The following is a 15,112-nucleotide window of genomic DNA, read 5'->3' on the forward strand; positions in this document are numbered from 1 at the left end:
TTTTGAAATACTCTTATTTTAAATCGTTATGTAAATAGCTAACTACAAATAGCTAATATCTAACAATTGACAGCTAGTAAAATAGTTGACAGCTATTAAAACAGCTAATATTGCTGAACAGGGCCTTTGTTTGTGACTGTAATAGCGAGCAAATTACGAGGATATGGTGTGTTTTGTTGTAATTTTGATCCTGTTGCTGTTTTGCCAAGGTGAGTTTGAATCCATTTAATCATTGTTGCAAGGCAGGGGACAATGTTCCTCTCTCTTCCACCAAGGCTGGGCTGTCCCACCATTTCAGGTATCCTTTCTCCTTTCCCCTTTTCTATCATTTATGGGTTTAGGTTGGTGGAAATTCTATTATCAATTTAGGTGGTACTGGCATATGACTGATTGCTTATGGTTCTAGTTGTTGGTTTAGGCTCCAGTTCTGTATTTTGTTTGAAATTTGATGGTATGTGAAGTTGGGTTACATGGTTCAACTTAGAAGCCAAATTGTGGAAGTGGATAGTTGATGAGCCAGTTTCATCTTGAATGATCTTTATAATTTTATGGAGAAAGTTGGGGAAGTGGTTCAATTTAGTTAAGCAGCAGAAATTGCATATTAGGTCCATTTACTGATGGAAGTTTTCCTGCATACAGTACATGATCTTGCATATAATGCACTCTTTACATGTTAGTTGCATCTTGACTAGTGGTGAAATGGATTATAGAGTGCCTGTAATGTTCTAAATATAATGGTAATTATATTGAGAATTAAGCTGTTAAGTTTCGAAAAATTAACATATACTTTTTAAAGATCATAGAAGGATGTTATTATGTGAACTTTTAACAGTGAGACATGTAGCTATCTGAATTTCTGATCTCCCTAACTGGTCAGTTTTACTCTAAATGTTCCATGCATTAAATGTGGAAATTTACTGAAATGTTTGCTGTAGAATTGGAGGTAAAGAAGGAAGCTCTCAGCAAAGTGTTGAATGAGATTTGATTAGTCGCTGCTTACCACAAACTTCAATTTTTAAATGACAAACACTGAAATTGCTTGTAGCTTAGATTAGTAGTAATTTCAGATGTATTTCCATAACTTCTTCCTAGTATATCCACCTAGACTTCTATTTGTCACTTTTAGCCATCTTTTATGACTCTTAACGCGGGTTTCTCACGTAAACAAAAACTACACTAGTATACCTACAATTATAAATGAAATACATTTCTTACGTAAACAAAAACTGCACTGGTATTCCTACAATTGCAAATGAAATACATTTCGAAGCATAAGCATTATGTTACGGATGAGATGGCCTTCTAATCGCCTGATGGGTCCTCTAAACGATAACAGCACCCCGTGGCTAGATTTCACCAGCAAACTGGACTTCATTGTTCCAAATAGGAAATAAGAAATGACGAGTCACCTCTTACACATTCTATTTACAAAGTCTGAACAAGAAGAAGAAGGCGATTCAATTTTACATACGTAGAGGGCGAGTGAGGTATAACATCCAGAGAATAATTTTTATTAGTAACATTAATTGATGCTTTAACGCTTCAATATGGTGAAAAATTCACAACCAAATCCTAGGGTAGAAATAAATCTTTTGCACGCCAGTTCAACCAGCAGTGACTTCCTGCTTACATTTATATAGGATATGCAGACAGTTCCCAGAGCTACAGGCATGGGTCTGCTCGAGGAAAATTAAGAATAACCATATAGTAATTACGGCTTAAAATCTCTCTACAATAAGCACTTGAATAGTTGCTAAACACAATTTTACTGCCATGAAGAATTAAACCGAAAGTTGGAATTGGAAAGGGCATCTAAAAAACACGCATCCCTCTGACTCGGCAAGTTGCACTTGCCAGTTTCAGTATCATCCGTCATTGACATGTTACTATGCCTACAGCGAATAAAAAGCTCAAGAAGGTAATTGTTTTTTTTTGACCTGAACAAATAAGTTAGCCTGTTTGAAGACCCCAATGATACATCTGACTTGTGAATTGCATGATAATCTATTGTATAATTATTTCCATGTAGAACCACCAAGCCTAATGACCTCTTCACCACCATTATCCCTTCGAGGTACTCTTTCCAGAACAGAATCCCCTTTCTGATCACCTAAGTCACCATACAGATCCTTGAGCTTCGCCAAATTGCTAGATGCAGATGTCTTCTCCTTGCTTACATCCTTGTATGGACTGGAATGACGATCAAATGGTGCCACACCAATTTGCACACTTCGACTTCTGCTCCTGCTCCGGCTGCGACTCCTACTCCGGCTATGGCTTCTACGTGAGCTACTTTCTCTGTAGTGCCTACTTCCATCACGGCTGCTCCTTTCATAGTCCCTTCTGCTTTCTCTCTCAGAATACCTGGACCTCTGATCATAATCATATTTTCTCTCTCTGTCCCTCTCCCTGTCCCGGTCTCTGTCTCGGCCCCGCTCTTGCTCTCGTTCGAGGTCCCTGTACCAGTCTCTTTCACGTTCCCTATCCCTATCCCGATCACGTTCCCTCTCTCGGTCTCTTTCACGGTCCAAATCCCGATCCCGATCTTTGTCTCTGTCTGAATACTCTTTATCAGAATATTCACGACTCTGGCTACGACGACTACTGGGAGATCTTCTTGGGTCATCACTAATTCTATCATAAGAGGGTGGTGGTAGCGTACGACGAACAGGTGATGAGTCCCTGGTTGATGCGCGATGAGGAGCACGCTGACCAAATGAGACTGAAAGTGCAGCCTTCACAGATGGTGGTCGACGTGCAGTATCATCAGATCCATGGCGGATGGAATCCCCTGTTGCACCAGAAGGTTTACTGGGGAGTTTCATCTTCTCAAGATTAGACACAATCTGCCGCATTACAGGAACAGGAATACGAGGGAAAAGGGTATCGAAGTAGTACTGTAAGAGCAAAACACATGATAATAAATACTTCTGCCTATATAAGGATAACAGAATATGAAAAAAGTAGTATGAAGCATTAGAAGTTGATAGCAGCTAACCTGTCCAAGAAGCAAGTCGCGCACATATATACCCATTGTGCTCTTCCGTCCATTAGAGCTCGGAGAGAATTCCTGAAATATGATATCACCATTTGAACAGATTATAACAAGAAAATGGAAAGACATTCGGGAATAATACAAATACACATATTTATGTTTCATGAAGTTTGTGCCAGGATTAGCTATTCACAAGCATAAGCATTTTATGTCTATTACTAGTGATACTTAAAGCACATAACATTAGCTGGATAGAGCTAAAAAGTAAAGTAAATTGCTTGCATATAAGAGAAACAAGAACTACAGGGAATTTTCCTAAATTAAAGATGGGTTTGTTATAGTTGACCAAAGTGGCACAGAAGTTAAAGCATGATTGAAGTATTTTTTAATAACAATAATTCCTTGTAACTTAATATGTAAATTATAACTCCATAAATTATATTTAGGCTAAGAAAAACTGACAGGCTAAGATGGAACACATCTGAAAGAAAAGAAAAGAATGATAAAATACCTGAAGCAATACTAAGTATGTGGATTATGTGAAGATAAAGGCTATAAAAAACAAAGAAAATAATAGGGTACTTGACAATAAATCCATCCCATATCATCTCCCACTTCTTGGTATTTGGTAATGACCATATCATAAGAAGGTTTTTCTTTTTGGCCTATAGGTGTATTGTGAGTAATAACTCCGCCTAAGTAGTTTGCGCTTAGCCGGTCCCAAGCCCGGATAAAGGAGGAGGGTTGCGGTAGGTGACAACCAGCGTAAAAATTTCGTCACATCCTATGATATGGATTCAAATGATATAAACGTTGGGGCGTCCTCTACTAACGACGCTACACGAGCCCGCGGTGTAGTGATAAATATGCAAGGGTGTAGGGCATTCACCATGCCGTGTGGTGTTAAGTGAGCAAGGATTCCCACATCATGGACGGGTGTGGGTAAAGAAGTTAGTCCATAGGACAGATAGTAGAACAAATAGTGGAACAGAACACAAGATAGATATAGAAAACAATAGAAGATATCATAGAAGGAGACCAATTAGGAAGGAGCAGGATAGTAGGAGGATCAGAGTTGGTACTTGGAATGTTGGATCACTTACAGGAAAATTGATGGAGCTTGTGGATACCTTGGAAAGGAGAAGGGTGAATATTGCTTGCATTCGGGAGACTAAATGGGTAGGAGAGAAAAGTAAGGAAGTGGGTAATTCAGTACAAACCGGTGGAAAGGAGAGAAAGAAGAACGGTATAATCATACATTGAAAGAAAAGAGTAGGAGATAGAATTATACTAGTAAAGCTAGTACTAGAAGGAGAAACAATAAATATAGTTAGTGCTTATGCCCCACAAATAGGACTAGGAGAGTAAATAAAGGTTTTGGGAAGATATGGATGATCTAATGCAAAACATACCGAATGAAGAGAATGTTCTCATCGGTGAAGATTTGAATGGACATGTAGGAAGTGATAAGCAAGGTTATAAGAATGTTCATGGAGGTTTTGGTTTTGGTAGCCAAAATGATGAAGGGAAAAGCATCTTGAGTTTTGCTATGGCATATGACATAATATTAGCAAATACATACTTTATAAAAAGGAAGTCACATTTAGTGACTTTCAAAAGTGGGCAACATAAAAGCCAAATCGACTTCCTCTTAACCAGGAAAACAAATAGAGCTCTATGCAATGATTGCAAGGTCATTCCAGGAGAGACTTTAACAAGTCAACATCGGTTGGTGATCATGGATGTCAAGTTTATGAACAATTCAAGTAAGGTCAGAAGAAATAGTGTAGCTCGAATAAAGTGGTGGGAGTTCAAAGGAGTAAAGCAAGTGAAGTTCAAAATGAGCTAGTATGTAAGCTAGATATGGAGGCCAATGATATGTGGATACAGATGGCATCAAAGATTAGAGAAGTAGCTAGAAAAGTACTTGGAGAGTCTAAAGGACATGGACCACCCTCAAAAGAGAGATGGTGGTGGAATGAGGAAGTACAAAAGGCAGTGAAGAGAAAAAGGGAATGGTATAAGAAATAACCTAAATGTGAAAATAATGAGGCATATCAAGATAGCAAAGAAAGAGGCAAAAAAGCCAAGCAAGAGCACAGCCTTTGAAAAGTTATATGAGAAACTTGGAACTAAAGAAGGGGAAAGATATTTATAGATTAGCAAGGAGTAGAGAAAGGAAATGTCAAGATCTCAATCAAGTTAGGTGCATTAAGGATAAAGAAGGAAAAGTGTTGGTAAAAGATGAGGACATTAAAGAAAGATGGAGAAATTATTTTAATGATCTCTTCAATAATAGTCAAAATGGTAATAGCGTGAATATAGATTATAGAACAATAGAAAAAAATGTAAATTATACTAGAAGGATTCGATCTTTAGAAATAAAGGAAGCACTTAAGAGAATGAAAGTGGGTAAAGATGAAATACCAATTGAAGTGTGGAAGTATTTGGGAGATATGGGAGTGGCATGGTTAACTAAATTATTTAATAAGATTCTAAACTCAAAGAAAATGCTGAATGGAGGAAGAGTATTTTAGTACCTATTTTTAAAAATAAGGGAGACATCTGAGTTGCTCAAACTATAGGGAATTAAACTCATGAGCCATACTATGAAGTTGTGGGAGAGAGTTGTGGAGCATCGACTACGTCATGATACTTCTATCTCTCTCAATCAATTTGGTTTCATGCAACTATGGAAGCGATCTTTCTCATTAGAAGCTTGATGGAGAAATATAGAGATGTGAAGAAAGATCTACACATGGTTTTTATTGATTTGGAGAAGGCTTATGATAGTGTTCCAAGAGAGGTCTTATGGAATGTGTTAGAATAAAAGAGGGTATCTATTAGGTATATACAAGTATTGAAAGATATGTATGAAGGAGCAACTACTATTGGACACGAGTGATTTTCCGATCTCAATTGGATTACACCAAGGATCGACCATTAGCCCTTACCTTTTACATTAGTTTTAGATGAAAAACATATACAAGAGAGTATTCCTTGGTGCATGATGTTTGCGGATGATATTGTTCTGATAGATGAGACACGAGAAGGAGTAAATAGGAAGCTAGAACTTTGGAGAAGTACTCTAGAGTCAAAGGATTTTAAGTTAAGTAGAATACATGCATTGCAAGTTCGAAGGCCAAACGGTGATAGGGAAGGAGTTAGTTTGAATGGAGTGTCCCAAAGTAATCACTTTAAATATCTAGGCTCCTTCAAGTAGATGGGGATGTGAGGAGGATGTTAGTCATAGGATTAAAGCGATGGTTGAAGTAGTTGTATGTGATCGTAAGATTCCCAATAAATTAAAAGGAAAATTTTATATGTTATATGGTAGTGAGTGTTGAAAGAGTCGTATGCATCTAAGATAAGAGTTGCAGAGATGAGAATGTTAAGGTGGATGAGTGGCCATACTAGACTAGATAAAGTCCGTAATGAGAGTATTAGAGAAAAGGTAGGAGTGGTGCCAATTGAAGATAAGTTGAGAGAAGGGAGATTGAGGTGGTTTGGTCATGTGAAGCGTAGACATACGGAGGCTCCAGTTAGACAAGTAGAGCACATTAGGTTAGAGGATAGAAAGAAAAAAAGGGGTAGACCTAAATTAACTTGGAGGAGAGTAGTACAACATGACTTAGAAGCATTAAACATTTCTGAGGATTTAACCCAAAATCGTTCAGAGTAGAAAAAGCGAATCCATATAGCCGACCCCAAATTTTTGGGATAAAGGCTTAGTTGAGTTGAGTTGAGTTGTAGGTGTATTGTGTGTAATGAGGAAGAGGAATGCAGCATTCGTTCTCATGAATTTGGATTCAGACTTTGGATTGTGTTGGAATTGCTCAGAACTTCTAAAGGCATTAAAATAAAAGGAGGTTGAAAGTTGGCTTCCACAGCAATCTCAAAGAAGATCATATTGTGGGGCTTATCTCTACTTTCTTTTCTCATCTAGTCTAATTCTTCTATTACTCATCTCATTTCTAAGTTTCCAGGAAGAATCTCTGCAATCAGAGATTGTGCTTGGCTGTTACCTAACAGTTATTTCCTCTCTCGTTTTTTGGATGGCCTAGGTGATAGATAATTTGGTACACCAAAACAAAAATGTCAGCAATAGTTGATTCAGCATTGCAATGTGAAGTTTTACAATTCAGAAGGCCACTCCAACACAACCCGAAGACTTCACAAAAAATTCTTATGGAGGACATCTAAAATGCAGATTGAGCAAGGTTATAAGAAAGTACCTCATCATCTTTAATATATGGTTCAAACCAATTCCATAAAGTCTTTGGATCAGCAGCATATCTCAAATAGAGAAATCCAATCTGCAATCAAATTTCAGGGCATCAAACCAAAACATCACATGCTTAATATTAAGATGCTGCAACAAAGCCCTACAATAACAAGTAAATTGCACAAATCAAGCACAAGTGAGTGCTCAACAGGGACAAAGGGAAAAGAAAAAATGTAGTACATGCAGGTAATGTAAAGTGAACCTATAAAACTTTGATGTCAACAAAATACAAGATCCCTATCCTTAGCTTCAAAAGAATTGAGACAATAGCAATGACAGGACCTGGGAGATGCATCAGGGATGTAATACTGGTTCTGTTGTTTACACATTCCCAGAGACGAGAATATCAGATTTAAATCTAGGAGTGAATAAAAAAATGAGACACCTCAAACCTTGGTTTTGCGTATATCTGCTCAGGAAAGCAAAGGCAGTAGTAGGTGGGAATTTGAAAGTCTTAGCAACTCAAAGAAACAAGGACACCTCAACCTGGGTTTGTAGAATCTGCTATGAAAAACAAGGGCATTATCATGTGTGTGTATACGTGTACTAGATCATCAAAATAAAGATTTTCAAATGACCAAAATCAGATTATATTTTGTCCATTACCTCGTTAGCAAACAAGCACTTTAATTTTGAATAGTTTACTCTCCGGCAAAATCAACAAATATGATGAAAGTGTCATTTCAAATTGCAGTGAATTCATAAGAATATAACTCATGTCATAAATTGGCAGTTCAATGAACAAATGAGACTGGAAAGTCCCATCAAACGTTTCAATTCTATTTATGTACTTGAAGTCAAGTATATGTACAATAGCAAAACACAGAACACCAATAAAGAGCATCATATTAATCCCAAGAATGTATGCATCATTATAGATGTCAAATTATTAGCTTGTTGACTTAAATAACATGGAATATATTGTCAATCACGGAAACATTTAATAAAATTAAAAAATTAGTGATAATAATCAACACTAGATCATTCCCTTTCACTCGCCCAAAAAATTAGGGAAAGAAGAGAAAAAAAAAAACAAGAATACGTAAATCCAGATGTATATAATGTATACATACAGCACAAAAATTCATTACAAGTGTTTGAATGCTGTTAACTCTTGGACAAGTTTTGTTAATCCGAAATTCATCACTTGTGTGAAAGGCTTCCTGCTTGTACATCAGCAATCCACTAACCCTAGTACTGCACAGACATCTAATAAGGGTAAAAGGACTTAAATATCACAAATAACAGAGACAAACCATGTAGTAAACAACTATTTTCCATTATAAAGTTTACAGGGAAATACAAACATATAAAAACATATATTCAAATTTTTTACAATGCCTTCTATAGCTTTGGTCTGCAAACATGATTATCACTAGCTAAACACTAGCCTCATATATTGGTATGAATTAATTTACCTAGTATGCTAAGTTTAAATCCAGAAACAAGTCCAAGCAAATGTCACCTGCATTCTGAAATTTGAAAAAAGATTCTTTGTAAAGATAATGTTAGCTTTCCATTTAGTATTCTCATTGGTATTAGAGGCAATAAAGAGAGAAAGAACAAGAAAAGTTTTTTGTATCTGCGTAGATTACCAGCACTGATGTCATAATTTTTAAGCAAGGAAAATGGTGATAAAAACTTAAGACAAGCATCTACAATTGTGCAGTATTAAACAAACAACTAAAGTGCGAAGTAAACAACTTCAAAAATTAAAAGGCATGAACTAAAGCTGAGGCCAATTTAAGAAAATTACAGGAACTTTATCTGGCCACTGTTCACATTCCAAACGCCAATACTATTTGGAATATTAAAATAAATGCACATTCATACATAACAACATTTAAAATATATAACAAATATCTAAGCAATATAGATTCTCCATCCAATTTAATCACTAACAAGTGACAACTAAAAAGAAGTAGGGCATGACATAATTACCGCTCTGATATAAGGAGAATCCTTGTGCTTTAATAGACCGTGCATTTGTTTGACGGTGAGTTTCATGGTAAAAAATTTGTACAGAAGACAGAAAGCAGTTGACGGCCCTCGACAATTTCCAGTCATCCATGGCTCCACATGGTCAACTTGATTGTATATTTCATCTATCACTTCATGGTACGTTTTTAACCGATACAGCTCCTTGAAGTAGTCCGAGGACAGAATATTCATACAAAGAACCTTCTCCAATAGCGAGTCAATGGGCTTCCCACTTGTCTGTATCTCCATAATTGACTATCAAATAGGTGCACTCCTAAGTTCTTAGAATCCAAAAACAGAATATGTAATTATCATGCCATACTAATTTAATTCCATTCCCACATAAAGAAATCATCAGAGTTAACAAAATTTGTGCAGACAACAAACAAAAAGAAACATAGTTAGATAACATGTTTCGTTTTCTCAAAAACACATAAAACACAAATCAAAACAAACACATCCAACACCGAGTTGCATATTAAAATACAGATAAATAGGAGCAAAAGAATTGAAATCAAAATCAATTCTTTGATGAATCAAAATCCAAGTCTCTGCTAACAAAGAAAACAGGGAAAAAACCCTAAAATGTGACTACAAAGGAAAGCGAAATAAAGGAAAGCGAAATACCTACAGAACGAGAGAGGGGGGAGGAATCCAAAATCAAATCGGAAGAAATAATCACGATCTGTCTGAACCTTGGTGGCTTGGTTCTTCCACTTTTTCATCAAGCGGCAATCGAAAATCAATTGCTCAAAATTAAAAACCTAATGCGAAAATGAGCAACTAGAAAAGAGGGATTTCGCCCTTTCTGGCCTTTTATTTTATTGTACTATTTTCAAATAATCGAAATTTTTATTATCAATAAAAGGGGGAAGAGGCCCAACTGGAGCATGACAGGCCCAAAACGTGGCCCAAAATCAATGGAGAGCAGCAGATATCCAATGTTTTTAAAATTTGCAAAAAAAAATCAATCTGGAAATTTTTTTTATTCCAATTTAATTTGATGAAACGTAACTAACTAGAAATGGAATAGTCTGGTTTGATCTAGCCGTTGAAGGTAATATTTATTTAATAGACTCAAGTTCGAGCTTCACTTTCTAATTTTTTACTAAAAAAAGAGGGGTTTTTCTTTCCCCCAATTAAATTAAGATTTTTTACTCATATTTTCAAGATAACTTAATAAATTTAATAAGCATTTCTTTATTTTTATGGATATTTGAATTTCAATTTTGAAGTAGTATGAGAAGGTATTTTTTTTTATATATAGAGATGAGACAAGAATATTAAAATTTTGTAAGGAAAAGTGAGAAAAAAAAAAAAAGCGCATATTCTTTAGTGATTGATGAAAAAAAAAAGTAGTTTAAAAAAAAAAGCATTCATGTTATTAGCATGTGAAAAGGACACAAATTACCCATTGAAAGGATGGGTTATGGCTATGGAAAAGGCCAAATAATCACACTTCTTACAAAAATCTAATGTATAGTTACACTATATATGTCAACACGCTCTTCATAGAAGTAGTGAAAAGAAATCTATGACCAGATATGTTGTTGTTGTACAGGGATGGGTGAACACCAAAATTACATTTTACAAATCTCTCTCTTTCATTTAGCAATTCCAAAGCTTGGGCATGTTCAAAATGGTAGTGTTCATTCCCAGAGTTGCGGCTTCAACACTTGCTGTTCAACATGTGGAAACTTGGCTCTCTTGGTATTGTCAAAGGCCTGTTTGATCTGCAGAAAGTAAAATGGCAATTTATGAAGAGTGAGAAAGATTTTTAGTTTTTTACCTAAAAATGGAAAAACTTCATTTGCTTGAGCCCCAGAATCAATGCCAAATTTCGTTTTACCTTTGTGGAAAGAAAGGCCTATCAAAGAAAGGCATTAACTGGGCTCGCGGAATCATTTCTTTTCTCAGCATGCGGATCTCCTCTTCTTCTATGATCTGCTCCAAAATTTCATGTCATTTTTATCAAAGCTATAGCAAATTTTCAGAATCACATAGAACTTAAGGTTCTGAACTCATCATGGCTATAGATATACACACACCTTTTGGACCCTCTCTATTTGTTTCTTTTGTAGCTCCATGAGGTATAGCTTGGTTGCAATCTGTATCAATAACAAAAATTTCTTTTCTGGCTTATTGGAAACTCTTAAAAGTAGAAGGTTATCGGGATCTGAATTGTTGAACTTGTAATTATGACACACATATACATGAAATTTAAAGGAGATAGAAAGTCACTCAGCCTACTCACAGAATAGTTGAACATTGCACGTTTGTAAGCTCTTTGTTCTGTGTGAAGTTTGAATTCCTGGGGCTTAGTATTTTCCTTGGCTGGAGTCTTTGGGGTAGCCTGTATGTATATGATCACAATGCCACTCAATGAGAGAGAGAGAGAGAGAAAGAGAGAGAGAGGTAAGGTCTATAGTAGAAATTTACCTTGGATTTGTCATAGTCTCTCTCCTTGACTTCATCTTTTATCTGTAACAGATATTGCCAGTCTGTTAGCTTTAAAACAATAGCATGCTTGTGCTAGGATGTGGAGACAAAGGATAAAGGGAGAAAAAAAAATTTGTGGTTATCGATGGAAGGAGATACTAATATTGGAAACAATTATGATTTAAATTCTCAATTTCCTTTTGGGGAAATTTTTTCTCCAAAGTAGAATATTCCATGCTTGTGATAAGAAGCATTGTGTTTATTGCATCTACTGATCCACATAGCAACACACATATAGAAAGATCTATGTACTTAATTATTTGGGCAAAATATAAAACAGATTTGCCAAAGGTAAGAAATTATTAAGATGGGACAGAGCAACAACCACGAAGTTTTTTTTTCCCCATGTTGTTTCCCATGAGAAAAAGGTGGCTTTCAACAATAGATGAACTTGCTACTAAATTATCCATCCAAATTCTGCCATTCCAGCTAAGATTGTAATGATGCTCCATGTCAAATTATGCTATCCAGCTAAGATTGTAATATTAATTATTATTATTAAAATTTATGACCAAAATTAATAAAAATCAAAAGTGTGTGGAAAATGTTTTATAATTATTCTTGAGTGTAGTCTTGGTTGATGTGGAATTATGCATCTGACCATTCCTCTTGCAGAATTGCAACATGGAAGAGCAGACTGTGAGCTAGCCTTAACAAGGATTGGAAAAGAATAAAAGGAACACATTTAGGATACTTTCATGTGCATAGAGAAGGATTTAAAAAAAAGGAAGAAAAAAAAAAACATAGCATAGACTGCATATTATATATAGCATATAGAAAGCAACCTTGAGAACATATTTTGTTTGTGCTTTCTCCATGTTTTACTAAGCTCTTTAAATCTAATGGGTTGAAGAGCAGTAATACAAACTGAGTTGAATTTATAGAGAGTGAGGAAAATCAAAGTTTGGAGACTTGTAATTGTCTGACTCCCTGCTGTTGCTACATCACAAACATTCTCAGGCATTTGCATGCTCTCTTACACCAAACTTTCTGATTAAATCTCCCTCTCATATTTGTCATAGTTACTACACCATGTTCCTTCAATTCTCCTCTTGCCATATTAATCAATCAATAATAATAAAATATCTCACATTAATTTCCTATTAACTAATCAAAACGCTGACTTATAGCTTATCATCATTTACTGTTTTCAATTAATTAGTCCTATGATAACATCAATTTGTGATTCCAGCAGAGACTAATTATTATTAATTAATTAGGTATGGTCGGCTAGCTAGCTTTAGCTTGCTAACCGTGTGCACTCATATTTATACATAATAGAATACCAGGATTACATGTATATAGCAAACAAAAGGATCAATATACATGCAAAGTTTTGTCTTCCATCTTTTTGTTTCTTGTTCTTGGGTCAAGTTCACTATCATTTCTCCCCATGTAATTAGTACACCTGAAAATTGTCAATGAAAATCTAGGAAAGAAGTAAAAGAGAGAATTCAATCTCGTGCTAATGGGTTTACCTCAATAGATATAGTTGAAAATTTTTCAATTGGCTATGACTCAATTGGTACATCCAAAGATTTTTTTTTTCCTCAAGAAAAAGGCTTCCTCATTAGGATTTTTCCAACAAGTTTATGATTTTCCATCGTTGATCATTCTGAATGAGTATAGAGTTGTATCTCATTAGTGAGAAACCAAGGATTCAAAAGCAACTCGGTTGAGTTGTCCGGAGTGAGTGAAAAATGAAGTAGCAGAGCCTTATGTCACTTTCCCTACAGGTAATGACTGCCAAAACAAGGGCAGAAAATGACCACAAGGTAGTTAAGCACCCACTGTCAATTGTTTCTTGTTAAAGCCGTTATCTAACCAAGGCGGAAATTTTAATTAAACAATCAAGGGAAAGAAAAATTAATACTAAGACATGGGTTTATTTGGCTTATTTAGAGGTAGAAGACATGTCATATAGTTTTAGTTAGGTCATGATCATGATTCGTGAATGCAAAATTAACCTACTAATCATGCAACAATTAATTCTTTCAAAACAGGTTTTGTGGAATGCAAAAAACCATAGCACCTTACTTTTAATTAGATTTTTTTCCATTTTGACAAATTAATGTGGACCTTTCGTTTCACTAAACGAAAAGGAAATGGATAAGCTATGCTTTGAGGACTAAAAGTTGCCTTGCTCCTGAAGAAGCTCCTTTTGGGGTGTTGGCGCTTGATGTTATGCTAAGAGCTTTTCGATGTTTGTTGGACATTCATAGGTTGCTTCTTCTTTCTTCTCCAAAGATGGATGCTGTTCGTCATCGTCATTGTTAAAGCAAAACATGGGCTGAAGCCCAAATACAATAGGATTACAAACCCTCTTAAACGGGCATAGCAAAACAAGCCCCAGCCTACATCAGTTCTCAATCCATGAGCACAAGAGAAGCCCACAACCCAAAACATCAGAAACCCAAATCCATACCCAATTCAAAGCTAGGGGAGGACATACAGAATCTGAGGGCAAATCGCGGAGGCTCTAGGGACAGCGAGAAGAGCTAGCCCGCAAAAGTCACGTTTGGTATTGAGTTTCAGAATCTGAAATTATTTTTTTTAATAAAAATATTATTTTAAATATTATTGAGAAAAATAATTTAAAAAAAATTATTTTATTATTTTAATATTTTTATAATTAAAATTAATTAAATTTAATTTTTAATTATTTTTTAATACTATTTAACTAATATATTTAAAAAAAATAATTTTTTCAATAACGGTTTCAATAACAAGACCAAAAGAACCTGAAAGCAAACAAACCCAATTCATAAGTGAACCAAATTGTGAGTTCTTTCCAGACCGAGAAATAGCGCATAGCCATACCAGGATGGAGTGAGTTAGAGCTCCTAGATTCTTCCAGCCTTCAAGAATTGGCCATTGCTTGGTGGGTAAAGACTCTGAAGACTCCGCCGGCCATAAAAACCACAACAAAGGGGAGCTAAAAAACACAAATCTTTTACTTTTTGAATCTCTTGGCTTGTGCATGCAACACCCTAGAGCACAACAAGACAAGACTTTAACAAATGTTAACAAGGTTAAGTACTCTTAAAATCAAATGAAAAGAAAATTCTCTTTCGATTGCGGGGAACTTTATATTTACACGAAAGTATGCATACATCTAATTAATATAAAATCGCATACATATATGTATAATTTAATATAATTTTAATTAAAATAATAATTAATAATTGACTGAATATATATATTTAAATATAAATAAAAATTACTTTTTGATATAAACTTACCCACAACTAACATGAAAATTTGGTTGTGCCACTAAATTCGAGTCATAATAAATGCTTTTCATTTGTGTAAATAAGAAACAAAACTAAAAGGGAAATCAAACAAAAAGCATT

At 35.3% G+C, this 15,112-nt stretch overlaps 2 protein-coding genes across 4 annotated transcripts; both read right to left on the reverse strand.

Moving 5' to 3' along the window:
• Window positions 1-1,690: 1,690 nt before the first annotated feature.
• LOC110637186 (pre-mRNA splicing factor SR-like 1) lies at window positions 1,691-10,097 on the reverse strand. 3 transcript variants are annotated; one of them, XM_021787168.2, is made up of 5 exons: window positions 9,892-10,093; window positions 9,222-9,541; window positions 7,231-7,311; window positions 2,999-3,070; window positions 1,691-2,897 (listed from the first exon to the last, which is right to left on the reverse strand). In XM_021787168.2, exons 2-5 carry the CDS (start codon window positions 9,507-9,509, stop codon window positions 2,016-2,018), a joined length of 1,323 nt encoding a protein of 440 aa, XP_021642860.1. In that variant the 5' UTR covers window positions 9,510-9,541; window positions 9,892-10,093; the 3' UTR covers window positions 1,691-2,015. The 3 variants fall into 3 exon arrangements, 2 of the variants coding, with proteins under 2 accessions (XP_021642860.1, XP_021642859.1); XM_021787167.2 differs by having other exon boundaries at window positions 9,888-10,092; XR_002491475.2 differs by lacking the exons at window positions 1,691-2,897; window positions 2,999-3,070 and adding an exon at window positions 7,673-7,781 and having other exon boundaries at window positions 7,253-7,311; window positions 9,888-10,097.
• Window positions 10,098-10,619: 522 nt separating this feature from the next.
• LOC110637183 (microtubule-destabilizing protein 60) lies at window positions 10,620-12,609 on the reverse strand. The gene is given in 6 exon segments (XM_021787163.2): window positions 10,620-10,993; window positions 11,110-11,204; window positions 11,309-11,368; window positions 11,515-11,613; window positions 11,700-11,741; window positions 12,545-12,609. Coding segments are annotated over 6 exon segments (579 nt in total). The 5' UTR covers window positions 12,578-12,609; the 3' UTR covers window positions 10,620-10,743.
• Between the last annotated feature and the right edge of the window lie 2,503 nt (window positions 12,610-15,112).

The sequence above is a fragment of the Hevea brasiliensis genome, chromosome 16 (assembly GCF_030052815.1).
Source record: "Hevea brasiliensis isolate MT/VB/25A 57/8 chromosome 16, ASM3005281v1, whole genome shotgun sequence".
Taxonomy (NCBI): domain Eukaryota; kingdom Viridiplantae; phylum Streptophyta; class Magnoliopsida; order Malpighiales; family Euphorbiaceae; genus Hevea; species Hevea brasiliensis.